The 23,840-nt window shown below is 40.9% G+C and overlaps 1 protein-coding gene across 9 annotated transcripts in view; it reads left to right on the top strand.

The window, feature by feature from the left end:
- Positions 1-2,755: 2,755 nt before the first annotated feature.
- The window catches only part of LCORL (ligand dependent nuclear receptor corepressor like), a 79,325-nt gene continuing 58,240 nt past the window's right edge, over positions 2,756-23,840 (top strand). For 3 of the 9 annotated variants that reach the window (XR_011680041.1, XM_071432643.1, XM_071432644.1), the window contains exon 1: positions 2,756-2,991. Coding sequence is in view for 8 of the 9 variants with exons in the window: in XM_071432643.1 (XP_071288744.1) it covers positions 2,844-2,991 (148 nt within the window). In the remaining variant the exon portion in view is untranslated. The remainder of the gene's footprint in view (positions 2,992-23,840) is intronic. The other 6 variants (XM_071432649.1, XM_071432650.1, XM_071432648.1 and 3 more) reach the window with 3 other exon arrangements.

The following is a 23,840-nucleotide window of genomic DNA, read 5'->3' on the forward strand; positions in this document are numbered from 1 at the left end:
GAAAACTGGAAATATTTCTATAAAATCAAGTACAAATCCACATAAGAAGTAATCTCTTGGCTGGAAACTAATTTTCATAGAGAAGCAAAACCAGTACTCCTAATGTAAAAAAAACATCCCTGAAGGTTTGATGAAGCAGGATCCTTGGCTTACCTGGTTCAGTTTTGTTTGGAAAAATTAAACATCTCCAAGGGAGGGAGTGGTCCAAAGCTGGTCTCTGTAGCATATCTGATTTCTAGGCAGTATTTTCAGAAGGAGTAAGAGTTCAAAACCTAGTTAACTGCAAAATTTCAGTTGGAAATGCTTTATTTGTCCTTTTCTTCTCCTCTCTGAAACCTGCCTACCAAGGTTTTCAGTTTTGTTACTTTTTCCTTTCATGCCTGGAGAAGTCTCTCAAGCAGGAGAAACCTTGAAACTGCAAGAAAAATAATGTTAATTTCACAAAATGAGAGGGGGGTGTAATTCCTTCCATATTCATTATTTAATCATAGAAACCTCAGAATAAAACTCTTCAGATGTGGGACATTTGCGTCCCTATGAAACTGATTCACATCACGTAGGCTCAGGGATTCAGTTAAACACCATTCATTTAAAATTCTTCCGTGTTGAATTCCCTAAGCTCAATAACCTGCTTTACAGAAGTGACAAAGTTTATTTTTATGAAATTTCTTTACAAAAAGATTATGTGATCTGCCATCTGTTCCCAAAGTTTTGTTTGTCCCAGCAGAAGCAGAACAGAACTTCAGGGATCTCTACAAGCAACTCCTGAATGTGTCCTTCACCCATAAAAAAAGAACATCTTTCTGAAGTTCAGAAGGAAATATCCATCAGGTTTGCAATAGAAGCCAATTAATGAAAGATTTGTTTTTAACCAGTCTTATGGCAAAAAAAAAAAAAATACAGGAAGGATTCTATTAGTTTGAAACTTTTGTGTTATCCAAATAAGGTTACATTTTACTTTGTGTGGGTTTTGTCTTCTCTGAATTACCTTGGGGTTTGCCATTTCTTTGAGGTAAGACTGAAAACTTTTGCTGCTGTTTGGAAGGCCAGTATGAGATCCAGCACATCTGAGGTGAAGAAGGAAACTCATAAGTTGCTGCTTATTTATTGCAGGCTGCCATGATGAAAAGTTAGAGGAAGCAACAGGCTGCCTGCACTTCCAGTCTTGTCATTCTCCTGATATGCTTCACTAAAAAGTGGTCAGGGCTCCACTCCTACATAGCCCTGCTTCTTACAGTCTACACAGATCTGGAGAGGGATGAATGAGTGGGGAATAATTTCTTCTTATTGTTCAAACTTGAAGCTCTTCTGCGGTTTTGACACAGTATTGCTGCTGTTAACTCTGCTCATACTTGAGAACAAAAAGAAAATTTGGTATAGATAGGATGATTTGGTTCCTTCCAGCCTTGCACCTTCAACCCATATAGGGGAGTAAGGGGAGAAGAAATGCTGCCTTGTCTTTTCTATGACCTTATTAAATCCTGTTTTCTATTACAACCTCCAAATAGGCACAGAAAATGTAATTTCTTGCTGAAGTGACACTGCTTACAAAGCCTGGTATGAGAAGGAGAACATGGGGGAGGAGGAGGCACTCAAAGACCGAACCAGGATCTGAGAAAACTGCGGATCTTGATTCTTCTGTCTAGGGAATTAAGGACTGCTAATTGCTCTCTTGCAAGACATGGGTAGCGATTGTCACATTAGACTGGTGCGGAGGGATGTGTGCTTGTGCTGGAGGCACAACACGGGGGTGACTGCACAGAGCAGCACAACCGCCGGTCCAAGGGGCTGTCAAGTGCTCCAAGTAATCCAATCTGACGTTTGTGTGTTAACTTCCTTGCAGTTACCTTAATCTGACTTCAGTTTGTAGGTTGATAGTAAGCCTTCTCAGGCGTGCTCCAGACATTGAACTGATTTGGTTCCTAGTTTTCACGCTAGTCTCCAAAGGCGTGGCGGGAGATAACGCTGTGTGACGCCAGTCCCCAGCAAAACTCCCTGTCCAGCTCTACATGACACTAAGACCCCCATAAAAACTGGACTGAAAGCAAAGCCGTTGAAAACAGACTGCTGAACCGGGCAGCAGTTCAGAGAACTTTGAAAATCTCCTTACGGAGTGAATCTGGCGAGCTGGCTCGTAAGGCACAGCGCTGTGTGACAGCCGCGTCCGTGCGGTGCTGGCAGGGCCGGGGCGGGGGCGAGCTGGCGGCAGCCTCGGGGCAGGTGTGGGCGAGGGGCTGGAACAGGCACCTGAGCCAGGAGCCCCGCTCCAAGCAGCGCCCAGGACAGACCGTGGGATGAAAGCGAGAACCGCCCCGGTTTCAGAGGTGTTCTGAGCCCGGCACTGTGAGGCGCGGAGCTGTGGGGCCGCTGGCAGGGCCGGCTGTGCTGCCCACCCGGGGAGAAACCTCGGGGGCGGTGCCGCTCCCCTCCCTCACGAACTACAGCTCCCGACGTGCCTTGCTGCCGCCTGCCCTGGCCGGGCCAGAGCAGGTGGCGCGCTGCCCTGCGGGAGCTGTAGGCCGGGGGAAATCGATGGGCAGCGGGACAGTGGCGGGCAGGGAAGGGTTTTCGGTTCTCGACCCGATTCTCGGCCCGGCCCGCTGTCTGTGGGGGAGAACCGGGCCTCGGGCAGGGAGGGCGGCGGGGCGGGGGAACCGTGGGGAGCGGGGACGCGCGTCAGTCACCCCGCCAGGCGGCGCGCGCGCTCCCCGCGCCGGATGCTGAGGGGGAGAAGGGGGTGCGCGGGCGCGCGCTCGACGAGGCAAAGGGGGGTGGGGGGGAGGGAGAGGAGCCGGGGGAGCGCGCGCTCGTATGTAAATGAGCGGGCGTGAGGTCAGAGGCAGATGGAAAAGGGAACAGAAGGAATGGCCGCCGCGGCTCCCGCTCCTCCTGCCGCCGCCTCCCAGTGCCGGAGCCCCCGCTGCACGGCGGAGCGAAGGGGAGTCCGCCGAGAACTCGACTCCTGGCGGCACCGGCTCATGCACTGTGTGGGTAAGAGAGGGGGCGGCGGCGGCGTGTCCCGGCTGCAGCGGGGGGCACCGAGGGGCGGGGGACGGGGCGGCGAGCGGGGTCTGCGAGGGGAACGGGCAGCGGGGCGGGCGAGGCTCTCCGAGCCCAGATCTGTCGAGTGGGCGGAGGGGGGGGAGCGGGGATGGAGGAGCAGCTCCAGCGGCTTTCTTGGAGGGTGGGAGCGGGGACGGGGTCTGTAAGGGAGAGCGAAGGTCCTAAGCCGCCTCCGGGCAGCAGAGGGTGGGTGCTACGGCTTTGCCTGGGGCCGCTGGCTCCCTCCCGTCATCGCCGACCGAGAGCCTTTCTCGGCTCGGGTCCTTTTGTCTCAGCTCCTCGTCGATCGCGCGGTGAGCGCCGGTGGCTGCCCCCCTCCTCTCCTCCATCGCCAGTGCCTGGGGGGCGGAGGGGGGAAGGGAGCCCGCCTCTGTGTGTGTGTCTGTGTGTGCGTGCGCCTTTAAGAGGGAGCCGCTCCTGCACTGACGGTTGGGATTTGAAGTTTTCCCTCCCCCTGGAAGTTGTCATGGCGACGGCAGCTCTCCCCCCTCCCGCCCCCGGGGCTGCCCCGGTGGCTCTCGTGCCGGGAGGGTTCCTGGGTCACGTGACTCCCGCGCGCGTGTCCGGCTGGCGGGGGCGCGCGGGCACCGGCGGCGTTCCCGCCCGGAGGAGCCCCGGGACCGGCGCTGCTCCCGCTGCGCTCCGCCCGGGCAAAGGCAGCCTCCCCTCCCGGCCCCTGTCCCTGTAAGCGCTGGCATTCGGCACGTGTGCCGCCTCGGGGCGGCGGGCGCTTCGCTTGGGGTTTTTTTTTTTTTTTTTGTTTATTTGTTTGTGGAGGTGGGGTGTGAACGCTGAGGCCGGGAACTGCCTGTTTGTATTGTTTCAACAGTCGTTTCCCTTCTTGGGGAAATAGAATCCTTGATCTTCAAGTAGAGCGTTAGAGTCGCTGCCGATCCTCCCCGATGGCTGAGCGGGGAAACACATCTAGTGTGGCTGGGAGGGTGAGCAGCACTTCATTCAGTGTTTCTGCGGGCGCTTGAGACAAGAGCAGAGTAAGCAGTGAATACCTAACGAGCTGGCATACCTGTATTTACAGGCAATTAGTACTAATCCACTATCCGTGGATTTTTTACGTTTTTTAGTAACCCGATAATTGCCTGTTACACACAAGCTTCTTGATCTTGCTGTGTTGCCCCAAGAGCACTTAGAAACACCTGTTATAACACCTGTATATATGTGAACATGTCTCTGTATGCTTGCAGTGTCTTTTTATTCCTCCAAGTTATAGTACAGTGTTTTCTAAACACTACTACACTATATAACGCTTCTAATAGAAAGAATGCAGTTTAATTAGAATATACAGGAGGGCCAGATTTGCATAGATGCTGTGATAAGGTGTTAAATCTGAGGATGGATATCTCTCACAAGTGGCGCTTTCTGTGGCTGGCTGTTATTTAATGGCATTTCACTGAAAAATTTAAACTGAAATCTAGAAGTCTGCTTGACAGTGGATGACTGAAGGAGTCTTCTGGTGGTAATTGTATGCTGTCAGATGTGTTTGAGAAACAGTTGCACAGCACAACCCGCACTGAGAAGTGTAAAGAAATACAAGAAGTTGAGTCCTCTACTGGGCAGATCTCCTGGGTTTAGGGAACTTCTTCAGAGTTGCCTTTTGAGTTGGCCTTTCACTGAGAATTGCAAAGTGCAGAACTGTCATATAATTACTTACATTTTACACTGATTGCACTACGGTTGTGCTTCATATTCAGCTTTGTCTTACTTGGAATAAAAGTTAAGGGTATGATTTCTTTGTATGTTCATGATGAGAAATTCGGTTAAAAGAAGGGAGCCCTAAGATTAGTAGCAAGTGCTAAGGAGAAAGGACATAGGTTATGGTTTAATAGTTAGTCAAGAGCTATCTCAGTTAAGAACTGTTACCTGGCAGGCCTGTTGAGCAGCCCTTATCAGAGAGAGAGTGTAAACAAAGTGGCAAGAAAGTGAGTAGTCAGGATAATGGAGGTAGAGTACGTTTAACAGGTTTGGGCTGGGGGTTTTTTGTGGGGGGGTTTTTGTTCCCCTTTACTCCTTTGAAATTCTGTTGCATTAAATTCTGTAAAATAACCTCCTACAATAGCTAAAAATAACTTCTAAAGTAAAAATGGTTCATTGTTCTCACTTGCCAAAGTATTCCTAAGGATTTGAAGAGTCTAACAAAGTTAGTGTTACCTGGAAGGTCTTGATGGCTGAAATGGCAGCATGGTGGAGGAGGGAGTGGTGAGTTTGGATTTGGCACTCTTCTCAAGAATTGTATGTTTATAGTAAAATGAGAAAAACAATATGGTAAGGCAGTGGTCCCCCAGTTCTTGAACTTTTTGGATGAACAACTTTATTTTGATGTCTTGTGTCATTTACTGTATTGATACTAAATTTGATATTGGCATTTCTGTAGTATAATTAATTGAACACTGAAATCATTTATCTGTCAAGGATTCCTCATCTACTTTCTTTATGGAAGTGGTAAACTGAGCTGGAGATAACTCCAAGGCAGTGGTTGAGGCTCACAGCGAGCACTGTTCTTATTTACAACAGTGAGAGTGAAATAATATTCAGTGGAGGGCTAGTGATGGTTAGGGACTTCTGCTTGAAGGGTGCAGTTGCTGAATTGTTCATTGGTCAAAGCCTGGGAGATTTAGCAGATTTAGCTCTGAAGCCCATGCATATATGTAGAAGCTTGGGGTTTGCCAGCCTGATGTGTTTATTTGTGACCTGCAGAATATGATTTAAAGTCTCATGTCAAAATGTTCGAACACTTAAAGAATTTGAAAAGCAAATCAGTGATAAGATTTCACTGACATTACTGAAAATTTGTTTGTTTGGTATCTAAACGTACTTGAAGGTACAAAAGAATCCACATGGTAAATGACTGCAATATATTAATGGAAATTTGAAATAGGTGTTCAGTACAAAATGTCTGTTCAGCTGGAAATCTTTGTGTGTGTTATGTTGAGCACTGACATTCCTAAGATGCTTAGACTTGTGCTTATTGGGTGTTCCTAACTCTTGCATGACTCAATCAGAGTTCAAAACTAGATGTTCTTAAAAAGCACCTGGAGATCTCAATTCTGTAGTGTCCTTACAGCTGTATACTATGTGCTGACAAGTACTGCTTATTCTTGTCAACAGTGCTCACTGGTATGTTTGGACTTAGGTACAGTCTTTGTGGCATAACTAACACAAAATACCCTAATTGTAAATGGTGTATTTATAGAAAAGTGCCAGAAAGCTCAGGATTGAAGTACCTGAGTTCTGTGGTGGTTTAAATTGCAAGGTATTTTATAGAGGTGAATATCACAAGGATTAAAAAGTGCTCTCTGGTGCTCTTTGATTAGAACTTTGTCATGTGAATTGATAAAGTCTGTTCCATTGGATTGGGAGGCTTTGACAGTATGGACCTGTCTAGCTTTGTGATTAGCCTTAAAAAACAGGATTTATGCAGGTTTTTCCAAGCAGTAATTGATCCCACTGCCCAACTGCACTTGAACTTCATAGGTTGAGTGTTGGCAAGTACTTTGAGTTCCCATTACTTTCATGATTAGGCACAGAGGGGAGACCAGGTAATGGCTGGGATGCAAGAACGGTTCAAGCACAGGGTCGGGCTTTTTGCTGTGTTATCGCAGTAGCCTGTGGCTGAGGTTTGGAGCAGTAATATGGGGCTTTTTAATGGAAAGTGCCAGGTAATTCCAACCATGGATGTTGGAATCTTGCTAGGACCCTGCAGTGTGTTGTAAAAATACAACAGTGTCTAAGTATAACTTTTATTTTCAGTGAAAAATTAAATTATTATTGCTACTTTTTCTAAAAAAAAATACATTGCTGTTTGGGGGAAGGGCAGAAGTTTTACTGTTCCTCTGCTGCAGCTCAAGGGCACACATTTGACAGGAAATAGCCTTGGTATTGCTTTCTTATGAAAACTGAAATTTGATCAAAGTGAAAATCCATTTTTGTATGCCTGTGATATGTAGCATACAAATACTCCTTTACTCTTGTTAAATTTTTCCAGCCTTTTTTTCCTTCAAAACTAGGATACATTATTGCATCTAATTCTGTTTTGATAGAACTTGACTTTCAATTTGTATTTTGTTTTAGTATTTGAACTTCTGCTCCAGCTTACTATTTTTGAACAAGCTGTCTCAAAAGTGTACTTTCCAAGGAGAGGAATTCTCCCCAAACAAAAGATTTATATCTGCTTCAGTTGCTGGTATCCCCACACTTGCAACACTCCTGCATTAAATGCCTCATATCTTTATTCCCACAATATGCAGCAGTGTTCTCACTTTCCATGTGGGTGTAAGCACTTTGCAGCAGGATAGTGTCACTTTTTATTTGTAATACTGTCATGGTTTTAGGTGATTTTCTATGGTTGCCATTGTAGTAGTGGGAGAACCAGCTACTTTACTATGCATCTGTAATGTTCTTGTGTATCTGCTGATGATAGTTATGGTGGCTCAGTGCTCTGTCACCTGTCAGGCCACTAACAGATGGCATGCAAGAGTGACTTCAGTATGATACCTGCTTTGAACTCTTTTGCTTCCTTGGCACTCCAGCCAACAAGCCTGCTATGGCCATAGTGCCATCACCCCATATGATGGGCAGTATTACTGGTGTAAGGTGTTCCTGTGGATCTGTTGTTCTTTAAGCTGTGATGTGAAACCCTTGGTGTGATTCCAGCGTGAAGCAGATCAAGGAAGTAATCTCACTGTTACTGCAAATGTTGGAAGTAGAGCAGGAATTAAATCTAGATCTCAATCACAGCACAGGTTCACAGGCAGTTTTTGATGCAGTGAGGGAAGATGGTATCATCTAAGGGAATAGCTCAAACTAGCATTACAGAGTCAGGTGTGTAAGTGGGCACTAGCATTGAACACTTATTGTGAAACACAGCTTAAGAATGCAATAAAATGCCATTTTGCATTGTCAACAGTTCCCATGGAACTGTTACTAGAATGGAGTAATTGCAATTCTGACTACATGTTCATGCCTCTTGGATGCTTGCATCAGCACTCACTGGACCCCTGTCTGATCTGTTTGAACCCAGTATCTGGTCAATTGGCTGTTGCAGAGTTGGGGGGTTTGCAAAAGAAAAAAAAAAATATTGATAGCTCCTGCTGCTAACACAAAGATAGGGATGGGCCTTTGCAACAGAAGCAGAATGGGTAGTTACAGAAAGGAGCCACTGGATTGGTTTAGCTGACAGGAATGGAACACAGTCCTGAACGTACCATCTCAATTTCCCCTGAACAAAACAGGTTAGCAAAAGAGGAAAAAATGGTCAGTGTAAATATATAGGTCATTGGAAGTTGCTGCAGCGTATGTATTGAATTAACTGTCTTTTGACTGAAATAAGAGAAAACACATGGGGTTTGTTTTGTGTTGGACTACCTTTGTTTCAAATATGCAGTGTTAAATCAGCTTCTTTTCTGGATCTTGTCACAATCCATTTCAACTCATCAGCTTTTCTCTTAGAAAGAAGTAATTGCCCATTGCTGTCATATGTTTTTGAAGGGTTATCTTATGATTGACTCTTGAGAGAAATGTCTATGTGGTGAAAACAGTACAAGAAAAGTTAAATTAATGATACCCAGAGATTTAGTTGAAATGACACTGGGAAGGAGTTCTGTGTATTTAGCTGTAGATGCAGTACTAGTTCACTGATCCCTTGAGAACTGCCATTGGAAGGATCTGTGGAGCATAATTTTTATGAAAGATGAAACTGTTCCTGCTACGTAGACTAATCCATGGATTGTATGGCATGCATGCAGTGCTTGGTTTGAATTCTTTGCACATGGAACAGAAATGTGTTGCTGGGCATGCAAGCAGATACACATATCTGCAGTAGTGTTGATAAAACCTGTGATTGTTTTTGGTGCTCCCTATGTCTAGATACTGGTATGTGGAAGCAGTTCAATTTTTAAGTGTTCCAGGAACTACTGTAATCTTTGTCAGTGTTTCTAGGCATAGCTTGAACTTTCTTATTGTATGTTCTTATATGGTAGCTGTTTACTTTATATGTGCTGATAGGGAGCTGAGAAATTGAAACTCTGATTTTCTACTTTATAGGCACTGAGAATTTCCTAAGCTGGAACTTGTGTAAACCAAAACCATGGAGTGCAAATAAAGTCACTGCAGCTCCCTCTCAGTTCTTCCCTTGATTTGGCATTTAGTAACTGTGCACTCTAATGCTTGAGGTTGGTAACTTTCAGGGGATTTTTTTGTTGATGCATGACACAGTATTGTTGTTTTTCTTTCTGAACTCACTGTACCTACCTTCATGATTTATGTTGACTGGTATGACCATTCATTTATTAAACAGTTCAACAAACTAGACTGTAAAACTAATCTAGCTTAACACTAACCTAGAAAACAGGAGGAGAAACGTGGCAGGAGGAAGAAGAGGAAAGAAAAGGTCAGATGTAGTTTAACTTGGATCAGTTTTCCAATCAGGTTTACAGTGTACCTGGTTTTTTCCCCTGAGTTAAGTGTAAGTAGCTTTAATGGGGAGAACAAGGCTTCTGATTTTTAGCAACTGCTTATTTTATCAACATTTTTGGTTGTTTGAAGAGTGTAAGTTGGCTGGAGACTGTTCCCAACCAACAAGACTGTTGATGAGAGAGAATACAGTACCACTAACAATAGGATCTTTCCACTTCTTCTCCCTTTGTAGTAGAACTTGTCTGGTGTAACAGTGAACTGCCCTTCTGTTTTAAGTTAGCGTGGGAGGCCTACTGTAAATTTTGTTGTTGCTGTTGCTCTGGGTTGGTTTTCTGTTAGTTGGGTCTCCTGAACTGCCTTGCTATGTGAGGAAAGTAATAATAGGCATGTGTTGTGCTGATCAGTTACCAGATCAGGGTATGCTGTTGAGGAGCTGTATTCTAGCTGTTCTCAAATAGCTGGGGCTTGTGCTGCCTACAGCTAAACAGGAAAAATTAGTGCCTCTTTCCCTTTTCCACCCTTGCCTGTTTTATTTTTCAGCTACATTATATGGGTGTTTTGAGTAGATGGTTACAATGGATCCCTTTTTCTTGACTATGACTCAAGTATCAGGGCTTCAAAGTAAGTTGTTGTTCTAACCTTTAGAGTTCAGTGTGTTTATGTAGAGGTCAGGCATAGCTTTATAGACTTTACTAAGTTAATTCTTTGTCCCAGTTAGAACTACTGTCTTTTATGTTATTCTTGAACTTTGCTCTCTTCAATGTGCTTGGTGGGAACTTTGATAAGTTGGAACATTAATAGAGGTTGGAACAGAACTGAATTACTGTGGTTCGCATGTATAGTATCAAACTTCTGAAAAGTAAGATGACATTCTACATTTGGCTATCATGCATTAGGAAAAAAACCCACAGAGCACAAAACCAAACAAAATCAAACACAACCTTGTTTGGGGATATAAAGTTATGTGATACATCTCTTCTTTTTCCACTGCTAATCTACCACTTCATCCTTCCATTTACTACAGGCATAAAGAAGCCAGGAAGAAGTGTGAGAGAAGAGTAGGGAAGATGGATGGTTGTGGCTCATCTGTTTGAGCATGTGAGGGCACAGAAGATGCATTGCAAAGAGCAGAGACCTCTGAATCTGCAGAAATGCACTGAGCTGTGGAGGCTGAATTCCTTTTTATGGGGCGTGGTCAGCAGCATGTCACTCTGCAGATCAAAGAGCCACTGTCAGGCATTTTTTTTGTTATCCGCTTCTGGCACAGTCCAGGTTCCTGTGTAGTATCTTGAGAAGTTGGATTAACCCCTTCTTAGATAAACATCTTATTCTTGGCAAAATTCTTCTAGCATCTCAGTTACTGCTCTTGTGTTTGGTTCTCAACATCCATCCAGGCTTGTATCTCCATAGCAGCAAGTGTTGTATTGCAGGAGTGTGAGTTGGGTAAATGTCACTAGATGTAATTTTTTTTCCTGTTTTAATTGTTTTTTTTAAGTTTGTTGGTAAATGAAAGCTCACTGAATTTTTGACCTCATTAAGTCTGTCCCTTGCTTTCACTTTCTCTATAACTTACTAGAGTCCTGATATCCAATTATGAGACATCCTAGCTTTTGTGGCACCTGGGGATTGATTACTCATGTTCAAAGCGCTGTTCAGGAGGAAAAATTACTGGTTTTCAGTGTGTTTTATTGTAAAATGTTGCTAATTTATTTTAAAAATGCTAAATTTTCAGATTTTAAGTATTTATCTTCCTCCTTCCATGGTTCCCAGCTTCTTCAAATCATCTTAATTAAAGGCTAGTTAGTTGTACATGTGAGTAATAGTTCTCACTGTCATAATTCCACTTTCATGGAATTTTATGGAATATTTAGCTTTATAAACTAGCTTTAGTGCATTTCTAGTCTGATGATCCAGTAATAGGTCAGAGGGAATTGTAATTGATCTAGGGTTGAATATGCTCCTCCTTTTCATAACTATTGACAAAAAGCTTTGTGTATCTTATTTAAAAGTTTTATTTTCAATTTGAAAAGCACTACACCAGTTACTAATGCCAGGTTAAAATGCTACTGCTGTAAAACTGCTGGACATCTTTTGATTGCTAATGAAATAGTATTGCTGCCATATATAATGTAGAGTGTAGAAGACTGTTTTAAAGGAGCCCTCCTTATGATTACAGCTGGCTCACAGAACAGAGTGTGCCACAGCAAGGCCCAGCTAAATGTCAAGATCTGACTTCACTTAAGGGTGGCTATTAAGCCCCCTAATCTGAAATGGGGGAGGATTATCAAATGGCTACTGTTTTATGACCTTAGTTCAGATCTAGGTCATTCTGGTGTAAGCCATTGATGGGGGGAAGAAAAATAGAATCTGAGTTTTACTGCTGCCTTAGACTGTTCTGTGTATGGGCTTGAGTGCTAGCAGTGACAAGCTGTTTCAAAAGTTTACTGTGCTATCAGCTAAATAATGCAGTGTTTGTGGAGTTACCTGTGATTCTGGTTCATGCTCCTTCAGTTTTCTTACTCTTCCTGGACCATTTCTGTCCTTTCCATCCTTCAACTTTCATGCATAGTATTTGACTAAAACAAACTTGAAAGTGATACAGTACAATGGCTGTTGGGGAAATGAGCTTTATAAACTCACTTCTGCCATTTTGAAACCCACTTCTGTCCCTACCCACAGCAGGGAGCTGGAACTGGAGGAGCTTTAAGGTCCCTTCCAAGCCTGTTCTGTGATCCCTACTTACTTGGGAATTTTGCCACCCGTTGTCTGTTCCTCTCTGTTGTGGCTTTTGAGCTCAGAGATCTTCCTGTGATATTTAGAAAGTTTCAAAGCTGTCCTGATTGAGGACCTGCCACACCTCTTTCTCTTGATGCCTAAATCTTATTCAGTTATAGTTGTCCTGTGATCTATTAGGAAGTGAGATCCTTTGGTCAGAGAAATTTCAACTGTTCAGATCCTGTTGGGTTCTTTGCTTCATTGCAGGTACGTTCCTGCATGTCATTTAATTAGATGTGAAATGAAATGTCATTTGTTTATCTTTGAGGCCTGCATCATACTCTCTGCTGATGCAATGAGTCAGAACTTCTGATGTACTTGCTACTTTTAATTGTTGATTAAATGTATTTAGCAAGGTAAAACTTACTCTAAAGGAAATTGTCTTTGTGAGGCTAGACCATCTCCTTCAGCATTACTTGTTCTTGTCTTCCCCATTTTTTGTCAGTTCTGTGCTATTTTACATGCACAATGCCTTGCAGGCGTGACAAAGTTTTGTGTTGAGATGCCAGTTGATGTTGAAATTGGTTAAACCATGACAACACATCTGCCCTAACTCTAACTGATGTATATGCCATAAGCACTTAATACCAGTCTGCTCTAGTGATGTCCAGAAACATGCACCCCTGTTCCATGTCACCAAGCCCTCACAGCTCTCTAAGGACCTCAGAAATGGGAGGTGGCTCTTGATTTTTGGCCTTTCTTGTTTTTCTTAGGTGCCTCACTGCAGTTTGCATTAATTCCTTACTGCTTTTTAAACACCAACAACAAACTTTTCCTTAAACTCATATTGGCCTCTCTTTTGAAATGCCAGATGTTATACCTTCTCAGAAAGAATTTCTTCAACAAGACCATCAGACTGGTTAGGATATATTGGAAAGTACCTTTATTTCTCATCTGCATCCTTTCTGAAGTCTACTGACTCCAGAATATGGGTTCTGCCCTAGTGAAATAGGATTTAATAAGAAAATGGTCCATTTGGAACTTGTGGTGTCAGTTCTTATCTTAATAAGAAACATTGGAGTTGTCCAGAGGGCTCTGAGCTTAGCACTGATGTGAAAAACTGCACATCAGTACTGATCCTAGATCAGCTTTGTGCACAGCCCTCAGAAGCAATGGTAGATGGGCCCTGGGTCCTTCGTACCTCACTATGTCACTTGCACAGAACAGAGCTTTTTCTTAGAGCTAGAGCTTCTCCACAAAACATCAGAGTTTCACTGGGGAATTCATATTAGAGCTAAACTGCTTAGGAAGTCTTAAAATAGCAAGTGTTTTTGAGCAAGTGTTCGTCTGTAGATCAGTCATGTCTAAATTACTGTTGTCACCTCTGGCAAGAGCTCCTTGTCCCACAAACCTTCAAAGAGTGAACTGAAAATTCAATGTATCATGGGTTTCTTATTTAAGTGATCACTGCTTTCTGCAGTTACACTGCAGGACAAAAAGCTGTAAGGGAAACACACTCTAGTATGACCTGAGGAAACTTGCACAATGAATTTAGGTTATTGAAGTCTGTGACACTTGCTGCATATGTCTCTTAATTGGTGACTTAAAGAATACTTGTCCAGTGGTTCAGGAAGGAGTTTTGCTGACCCACACCTGTCTTTATAAGGCCTTTACAACAGGGTGTCACGTACAGTAGTAATTTGACAGCTGCTACTTGATGTAACTTGAAGTAATTTCCCACTCCTTCATGTTGTCTGAGGAGATCCTGACATCTTTTCAGACTGAGGAATCGAGTCATTCACCTTGTCTGCCTCATTCAGCCACCAGCATCACAAAGAGCCAAAACAGCCTCTTCTACTGTTGTTTGTGAGAGCAGTTACTTGGTAGTGATTGGGATGGTGTGTTTGAAGAGCTGTTAACTCTCCTTTGCTCTGTCTTGTGCTGCACTTCTCCACCTGCCTTTAACTGACCTGGTTAAGTGGCATTCAGGGTAGTTGCAAACTGGATACTCCACAGCTTTATGCATTCAGCATCTCAAGTGGCAATCAGGCATTTTCTCCTCTTTCATTCTCAACCTTTCTGATAAGTAATAAATGCTTTTCTGCTCGTGAGTGCTATGAGTGGTCTTGACCTATGAGACTGATTTAAGAAATTTGGTACCAGATAAGTAACTTTATACTAAGTTTTCCAGAATGCTGGAACTGAGATTGATCTGTTTCCTGCAGAAGTTTCCCTCTTGCTGGAAACGCAGACTATGATCACACCTTTCATTTAAGAAATCCTATTAATGTATTCTCGACCTTGCAGTTCACTTGGCTTCCCTAACTGGTTGCAGTTGTCTTTCCAAATTGTTTCATTAGGAGGGAAAAATGCTCTTCTTACAGATCAGCTCAGAGTACTGAAGTTTCTTGTTTTGTCTTGCTTGCGACTTGTGGGAAGAAGCAATGGGTTATGGCAGTCTTGGGTCAAAGAAACTCACTAAACTGTGAGTGGAATAATGACTCTGCTAAAGATTCTGCCTTTTCTATTTACCTTATAATTTATGATTCTTATGGAGAAAAAGAAGTGAACCCCAAAGCAACTGATTTTGAATCCTTTTTTTTTTCCAGCTGCTTGATCTTAGTGCAGAATTTGTGCTGAGTTGTTTTTTTAAGGAATAAAATAGGGACATCCAGTTTTTTCCTTTTTTCCATAGTATACAGTGAAGAGGTATCTGTTTTTAAAGCAGACTAACAAATTTAGTAGTAAGAATTACTGTCTGTGGAAATAATGAAGATTTGCTTTTGCTAAGGAAAAGACAGTGCTGGAATAGAGAAGGAGCAGAGTGTTTCTAAGACAGGATGGCTACTGTTTAAACCCATCTGCCTTGTGTAAGAGCTCTTGTCTGCTCCCAACCTGATTCAAGTATTTAGAATCTTGCCACTAGGTACTTGAAAATGTATCTGGTTGGTTTTCCTTTGTGGTGTTCTCCCTGCTCCCCAACTCAGGTTGGACAGTTGTTAATAATGTGAATTTTATAGAGTCTAATCAGAAATTTAATACAAAACCATTTCAAAAACCTCCCAGTAAATTCTCATATCTAGTATATGGTTGAATTTCAGTGCTGTATGAATTCTGTTCCAGTGCAGATGGGTTCAAGTCCCACACTTTCAAGCTTACCATTTTCTCCTTTGTCTTGTGCCATTTAGTGATTGGGAGGAAGTTTATAAAAAGTTTTTACAGATGCATCCTAATTACTTAAAGAAAAAAAAGCCAGACCAAAAAATAAGAACCAAAAAAAACCAAACCCCAATCACACCTGTTTAAGCTTTTGAATTGTGTCGAATACTAAAAGCAAATCCTAGAAACTTTTTCCTGTTCTCTTCTTACACGTGACTCCTTTTATGTGATGAAAATGCCCAATGTGAAGCTAAAATTTGTGTTTAAAGTCTTTATTTCTGTATTTCTGCTTTTCTGATCTCCATGGGGAAATAAAATGATTCAGCTTTCTTAATCAAAAGTTAAACAACTGAAAACTTTTGTCTATTCATTTCAGTGTATTCTGCAAGTTCAGCAGATATTGACTTGAATGATGCAGATTCCAGGTTGGCTGTCCATGAACTGTAAGCTGGAACACACTGCCTACGTGCCTTGAGCAATGACATCTTTTCTTCTATTCACTGAGCATGTTTAAGAACTGGTTTGAAATCACAGTTTAGTTAAGTTCTTTCAATCTTACAGGAGCATCTGAGGCACTTGCAGTTTAAGCCTTGAGCACCAGAACATATTTTTTAGAGCAAGTAAGCATAGTTGAAAATTTTTATTTGCAGTGAAGTGTTTCAATAGATAGAAGTCAGTTTCCTGTTAACATGTTGCTAGCTCTAAATTTTGTCTTAATTTGCAAAGCCAGATTCTGCCTGGATTTAAAAATGATGGCTATCAGAGGGGCTTGGGGGGATTGCTGGTTTATTTTTTTTAAACTAGGTATTTGTAAAACTAGGCTGTAAATTAAAGGTGAAACTACATGGCCTAAGTATTATAAAATGAAGGAAAGCGAATTTAAGACAAATTTAAGAAATTAACCATTATTGAAAAGGTAGGTTTCACTCATTTCATGCTAACATCGTGGTACTTCTAGGATTACTAGAATGTTTTTTAATGATCTGGTTTCAGCATTTGAGTTAATGATATATTTGAAAATATATATTTTGAAGAATTCAACACTGAGGTTTACAGAGTTGATAGTTCACTCACAGTGATGTAGTTTGGTAGCTTGATACAAGAGCTGTTCCTTCTGGAGCTTCAGCAGGTTAGAAGAGTGTCAATTGATTTCAGTGCAATCTAGTTGCAGGATTTCAGTCAATTTCAAACTTTCTAAATAATAGAAACTGGGAAATAGTTTCTCACTAACAAATAGTTTCTGAATAGGAGGAACATTAATTTGTTGGGAGAGATGAATGACTTTTTTCCAGTTCATAATTTCAAAGCTATTTGTGGGAAATAGGTTGTTTGAGTGACACAGAAATTATAATTGAAAAGAAACCTGAAAATTCCCTTGAAACTGAATCTCTTCTGAAATTCCTCTTCCTTGTAAAACTTAGTGTCAGGCAGCAGTTTCCTGGAATGCTCTGAAGGCTTGTAACTTCATTAGCTTGCAGTAGACACATGGTGTAACACAGAATCCTAAGCTTCAGTTTCTCAAAGGCCTATCAGGCTAGGAATGTTCTGATTTTGTTGTTGTTGTTGTTGTCTGTTTTTTGGGGGTTGGGGGTTGGTTGGATTTTATTTTTTTTTTTGCTCAGTGTACTGGGGTTTTCTGATAACTGTTTTTTTCTAATAACTTTTCTTAGTGGAAAGCCCAATGTTCTTTGATTCTTACAATCCAGGAAGTGTGCAAGACCTGTTTATTTGTTAGTTGACTCCTAGACTTTCTCCTAGATGCTGGTTGGATGTGTGGTACTGCATACTGGTAAAACAACATTGTGACCTATTCATTGTTACAGACTTGCTGTGGACTTGACTTTTTTCTGTGGTTTAGTGAACATCTGACTAGGCCTTCAAGGAAAAGAAGAGAGTTTGTCCAACAGTTCTAAACTTGTTAGGTAAAATAGCCAAACTTTATAGTCCTCTTGTAAATCTTAAAATGATTATTAAGAAACAGACACATGCTTTAGGCACATGGTTTTCTGAAAGTGACAGTTGGTTCTATGTCTTACTCTTGGGCATTGTTCTCCTCATGTTGTAAAACACTTAAATTGATACCAAATGAGGAAGTCGTGAGCATTTTTCCAAGCTGGATGTAATCTTTTATAGTCTCTTCCTCCCTCTGAATTTTCTTCTCTAAGGATACAAGTGATGAACTGGTCAAATTATTGCCAGCACTGTTCTGGGTAACAGTAGGTATCTAGCTAGCTCTGATGTAGGGTCTTGGAAAAAGAAAGGCAGGATAAGCTTCAGGCTGAACACCAATATTCACACCAATTCTATATTTAAATGTCCCAGTGCAGCAGCTGGAATTAGATTACTGTTCAAAGAGTTTTTAGAGAGAATAGAAATGAAGTTTTAGTAACTGTCATTTGGAGGCATTTTTCTCTCTCCCCATCCACAGAGCAGCATAGTCACTTCTGAAGTGTCTTCCTTATGCCTTTTAAATTATAAATAACACAAGTCTCTCAGAATATCTGGCTGCTGCATTAGAAATTAAATCTACTTTTAACCTTGGCAATGTCTGAAGGTATAGTAAAAGGTGTCATGTTGGGCTCTCCTATTTACAAGTCTGCAAGGACACATTGGCATAGAAGATTATTTGGGAGAATGAAACTGCTTCTCTTTTTATTGAACCTCATTTTTCTTGCTGTGATTTATAAATATCTGAACTCTAAGTTGATGCTAATTGCAGTCTTTATTTAACCTACAAAAACTTCCCCCTCCCACCCCTGTTGGCTGCCACCCTTTTCTTTAAAATTGTGAACAATTGGGGGGAGGCAGGACATTTCCTCTTTTTGTTCTGCTTCTGAGGTATGGCCAATGTCAGTCTCCTTCTTTGTATTCAACTTAATGCTTGTAACTGCTTCATGTTACAGCAAGTTCTTTTGATGTATGTAGTATTTTTCTGAAATTATATTTCATCACTGTCTCCATCCCCACAATAAAGCACAGCATAGAGAGTTGAAAGCAAGGATTTTTATCCTAAGTGAAAAGTAAGCAGTTAGAACTGATGTGGTTCTGTAGTCTCATTTCAAGTTTTGGTCACCCTGTCTTGCTGGCAGCAGCAGTGTCCTCAGCTGCATTAGTTCTTAGAGTCAAGATCTGCAGAGAAGGAAAAGCATCATTTTAGCTATGGTTTGGAATTTGTATTGGAGTCTAAATAGAGGATTTCCTCCCTTTCATTTTGGAATCTCTGGTATGTTGGTTCCTGTTTGCTCAGGGAACTGAATCAATATGGTAAAGAAAATGAGTGTTTTAAGTTAAATGTTAGGACTTTGTATTATAGGAGAACTTTTTTAGTGCTGTAAGCAAGAAATGGATTCAAGCTAGATAACATATTCAACAGAAGCCCCCGCCCTGCTCCATTCCTATGCAAAATATGTCCTAAATTAAGTATCAAGAATTTTTCTGCAAGAAAAATGGGTTGCATTTTACCTGATAATCTGGCCAGCACTTTATCAAAGAATGTATTTTAAGACTAGATATTCTGTAGTGACGTTACAAACAGGAAAAATAAAATGTTTGAATAGAGGTATAATAATTTTTGGTTCTGTTGTCATGCTTTCTGTCTTGAATATTCTGTCTAGCAAGTTACTTTTTTTTTGTTTTTTCTTGCCATTTGTATAAATGGCAAAAAGATGATTGAGTGTTTGATTACTGGTTTGTGTGTTTGTATTTTTGGGGTTTTTTTCCTTTTTTTTATTTCAGTGCTTCAGTTGTTTCATACAATTGTCAATCCTTTCCAGATTGTTATAGTAGTAGATTTAAAAACTAATATATTAAGTAGCACCAAACTAAAACAAGCCACAATCAACAATAAAAACCATGTGACTTTGAGATTTATGTCAATATATAAGCAATACTAAAATTATTAATCCTTCTATGGTTAGGGGGGAACAGTGGGCAAAAATGACAGCTGCTGACCTGTGGAAGGAAGGGAGATGCAAAAGAAGCAGACACAGATGTTAATGCTTAATTTAAATTTCTCTGTTAAACACACTGCTCCACTTCTATAAAATATTAAAATAACTCTCTTCTCTACAGAGTATTCTCCTTTAACAAGTTGTAAGGGAATTTCTGCTTATATCCTAATGGTGGGATGAAGATAACTAGATATAATTTAAAAATTGATGTAATTATTTTGGGGTTTTTTTCAAAATTTTGAATTCGAGCTACAGAAAGCTCATAAAATATTTTCTACATAATTGAGAGTGGTCTGATATATCCAAGGAACTTGGTGATGGCTGAGTAATAGACACATATTCTTGAAGGATTTGAGTTTCTGAGGTAATTAATTTTATTTTCCTGTCAGTTGGAGACAAAAAAGGTGCAAGAGTTTGGAGCAGATAACCATTTTTCAGATAAACCCATTCCCTTCTGTAGTGGCAAATAATGGTGGGCACCAGAGTGCAACCTGCACCTGGAAAATATAATGTGTACTTCAGGAGGCTGTAAGTTAACATGATTAGAAGCTAAAAGATGAGTGAACATGAGCTCCAAGCCCCTTTCCTATGAAAGGGATAACTTGTAAGAAAGGCAGATGACTTTTTTAAGTAAGCCAAAACAAAATACTGCTTCCTACTCTTGCACCTATATTAATGGTAAATAATATTTATCAGTAAATATTGAAGCACTATTGAGAGAGAATTCGAAAAGTGAAAGATTTTCTTTCAGGGAAGTTGCAACTGGTGCTTTGTCTGCCTTGGGTACATTTAAAAAGAAAAAATTAGAGGCAGTTCTAATATTTGACAAAACCAATCAAGCTGAATTCTGTCTGTGGTATGATTTGTTTTAATCCAAGGTAGCTCTCTTTGTAAGGCAAACCACAAAACTTCCCCCATATATACTCCTGTACTGGGCCAAGCTAAATAATGCAGTCATGAAAATATACAGAATGGGGAGAAGAAAAAGTGAAGTTTTTTATGTAGATGTAGTATTTTGAATTACATACTGTTTTCAAAAGGAATCACTTTTCAGGTGCATGAAACAGGGCAAAGTTAGATAGAGGGGGGAAATCAAATTTATTTTTCTCATGGTAATGTCAGTCATGTCGGTGAGTTTTTGCTCAGAACTTTGTGTTTGTGTGTTACACCTTGGCATGAAGCTACTGCTACTGAAATTAAAGTGTGTGGGGTGGAGGGGACAGGTAATAGAGGAGATTGGCTTGTTGGTTGGGACACAAACCAGTGTGCAGGATCTGTCTTTCAGTCCTTACTTGTCCATAATTTCTTTCCAATGTGATTTTAGATTCTGAGATTCCTCATACAAATTATGTAATAGTCCTCATAGATCAAGAAATACCAGCTCAAAATATAGGTTGTATGACTTCAGAATGGGATTAGAATTCATATGTCAACTAGATAAGTGTCTAGAGGCAAATGCAGAAACAGAAACTGAACTCATGAGTTATCAGGTCCCTTTAACAACTGGGTAAAGTAACAGTAGCTGTTCCCACACCAAAATATAAAAGGTAGTTTAATTGTAATGCTGTGTGTGGCAGTACAGTGCTCAATCTCATTAAATGTAATCTTATTCTTTGGATTTTCCTAATTACATTTTAAAGACCATTTATTAAATTCTGCAACCTTTTAAGAATTGAAATCAGCAGTTCTGAACCTACTTTCACATGAGTTTTGATTTTAAAAGCAACATTAATGGGCTAAACTCCACAGTGCTTAAAATGTGCAATTTTTTTTCTTCAACTTTTAATTGTTTTCTCTGCTGAGAATATTAAATTCAGTAAATAAGGAGGATACATGAATCTTCCTCACTGATGTTTTTTACTTAACAGGGGTGAGGCCTAATTTTATGTGAGAAGTTAACTAACAAGTGTTTTGGACTTCAGTAAAACAACTTGAGCTACCATAATTCAGATGTGATTCTTGGTGTAGTAAGCCACAAAGTGAAGGGTGATGCAAGTAAACTTTTAGGCACACAAGTTGTGAAGATTTCAACATACACTGCTGCTGACTTTCTTGAGTGGGTTAACAAAATTGTGTTTTACAGAGCCTCAAGGTTCTTTTTTTCCTACAGGGCCTCCAGAGGCCATAGTGCTTAGAGCTGAAAGTCTCATTTCATTGGAGTAAAAACACCCATGCATGCCCTGTCCTTCAAAGCAGTGTGCAGCAGGCTCACCCTGTGCCTAGCTGATGATATGCTGGAAAAGAAGGGAGGAAGCAGAACTTAATTTTCCATGCACCCAAAATCTTCCAAATTCCTTAACACATAGAGCAACATAGAGAGGACAATAGGATCTCATCTAAGGGGCAACCTTTCACATCAGATGAAAAGTGCAGCAGTAACTATGAATCAGATGAGCAATCTTGATAAGCATCTCCCTCTTTCATTTAAATTTTTTCTATCTCTGTAAGGAGCATGAATCTACTGTTTCTTGTATGCATCCAGAGATATGAATAAAACAGTCTTTATGGCTTAGAAAAATATCAAACCAGAAGTGAATTTGTTTAGAAGTATTTGCACTTTTATCTTTAAGCAGATGAACTGATAAAAGGCTTATACTTTCCTAAACTGGAAAAGCTGCAGCAGATCAGAGGAGGGGAGAGCAAGTACAAGCAAAAGGTTTTTTTAGGTAGCCTACTCTGAGGTCATTAGTGTCACTATTATAGTTTGTACAAGTTTTGGTTGGCACCTCTTGAGATTTAGTATTATTGTGTTCTAGTCCTGAGTAAAAGAACAAATAAAAATGCTTTGCTAAAATTTTAACTAAAAATGGTTACATTTTAGTAAGATGTCCCAAATACAGGCTTAAAAAAAAGCCTTGTAGCTAAAACCCTAATTTTACTTCTGAAACAGAAACATGAAAAGGGGAAGAGAAAAAAGAAAGTAAAGAAGTAAAACTAGTAAAGAAACAAAAAGACAAAGGGGAAAGGAAATATATCTGCTTTTATGAAATGGACTTTCATTTGAAAAGAACATACAAATTTAGGAGTTAATATGGCCATATACAAGGTTAGGGGAGTCAAGAAATTTGTGTGATGTGGAGTGCACCAAACCTATCAAAAACTTTTTAATAGAACGTGTGCATATATTCTGTTCCCCTTCCCAAGTGTAGAGTAAATACTACTTCTATCTTCAGACCCACCAAGTGGTTAATTTCAAAGTGGTAGTCAAATGTTAGCTTCCATTTATTACATGATATTTATTCTTTTTTTGGCTATTTTTCTAACACATAGTCTGAGTCATTCAATTTTTTTGAAAACATGCTTGCAGTCTCCATTCACTTTGAAGCTGTGGGGAGGAAAGGAGGAGATGGCTGTTGAATTCAACTCCAAGGCTAAAGTAACTAAAGTTTTCTCTCAGAAATTATGGAGATAAATAGCTTTTGGAATAACAATAGCCAATGTATGGCTAACCTGTCCAACCTCAATTTGTATTGTATAACTGTTCAATTACTATATCTGTCCAAAATTAACTTAGACCGACTTTGCTTTAAAATTTCTGTAAATCTTCACCTTGTGATTTGCTCTAGGCTTAGTGCAGCACAGACTATCCATTGCTTCCACAGCTGCAGGCTGTGGCAAAGCCTGTTGGCAGTGTTGATTTGTATTATCAAATAGATCATGTCTTTCTCCAGCACTCTGTTTCTTAAAGGATCCTAATGTCATAAGAGCTGAAGTCCTGCCTGCAGCCATGTAGACACCTGTTGATCCCAGAGGATGTTTGTTTATCCTAGAAAAGCCTTCACCTTGGATCAACACCTGGGCTCTGTTATTTATTCCATTGACACCTGGTGTTGTTCAGCATTGCCCCTGTGCTCCCATGGTTAGCTCTGGTCTGCTGAAGATCACTTCTGGCAGTATCATGGTGGCCAGGTAGATGGGTAACAGATGATATTTTCAACAGCCAGATAAGCCATAAGAGTTTCTCTGTAACATTCTGGGTTTGGGCCAGAGGCCAGAGCTGAATTCTGTGACAGCCAGTCTAGGTGCTGGGCAGAAGCCTCATGGGAGCCTGCAGTTACTGTCACCTATTGCTTCCTTCTGGTGGCCTTTGCTGTGATCCATATGCCAGACCTGATAGAGCTTGTTCCTGGGCTGTTTGCCTTTTCGGTACCCAAATAGGTACTGGTGCAAAAAGAGAGCCCCCTTCCTGTTGCTGGAGGTCACAGCTTCAGCCTCCCTCCTCATGGCAGTTCCTGCCCCATCCCAGCCCCCAGTGAGGAAAGCAACATCCGTGGTGGGGGAAAGATGGGCGGGAGAGTTAATACAGGGGAAAAACCCCTGTTCACAGCTTTATTCAGAAGTACAAACTGTGGAAGCTTGTAACTGGGTTAAGAGACTCACTCTATCACAAATTTCTGCTTATGAAGACTGTTGGAGGAACCTATCTTGGATTTTAAAAGGTGTCAGACAATAAAGAAAGCTGATTCTTTCTACATGAAGATACAATAAATTTATTAGAGAAAGGGAGTTTGATGGTTCAGGGTA

This window comes from Agelaius tricolor, unplaced genomic scaffold (genome assembly GCF_023055355.1).
Source record: "Agelaius tricolor isolate 1412-34295 unplaced genomic scaffold, bAgeTri1.0.p SCAF_8, whole genome shotgun sequence".
Classification (NCBI taxonomy): Eukaryota; Metazoa; Chordata; class Aves; order Passeriformes; family Icteridae; genus Agelaius; species Agelaius tricolor.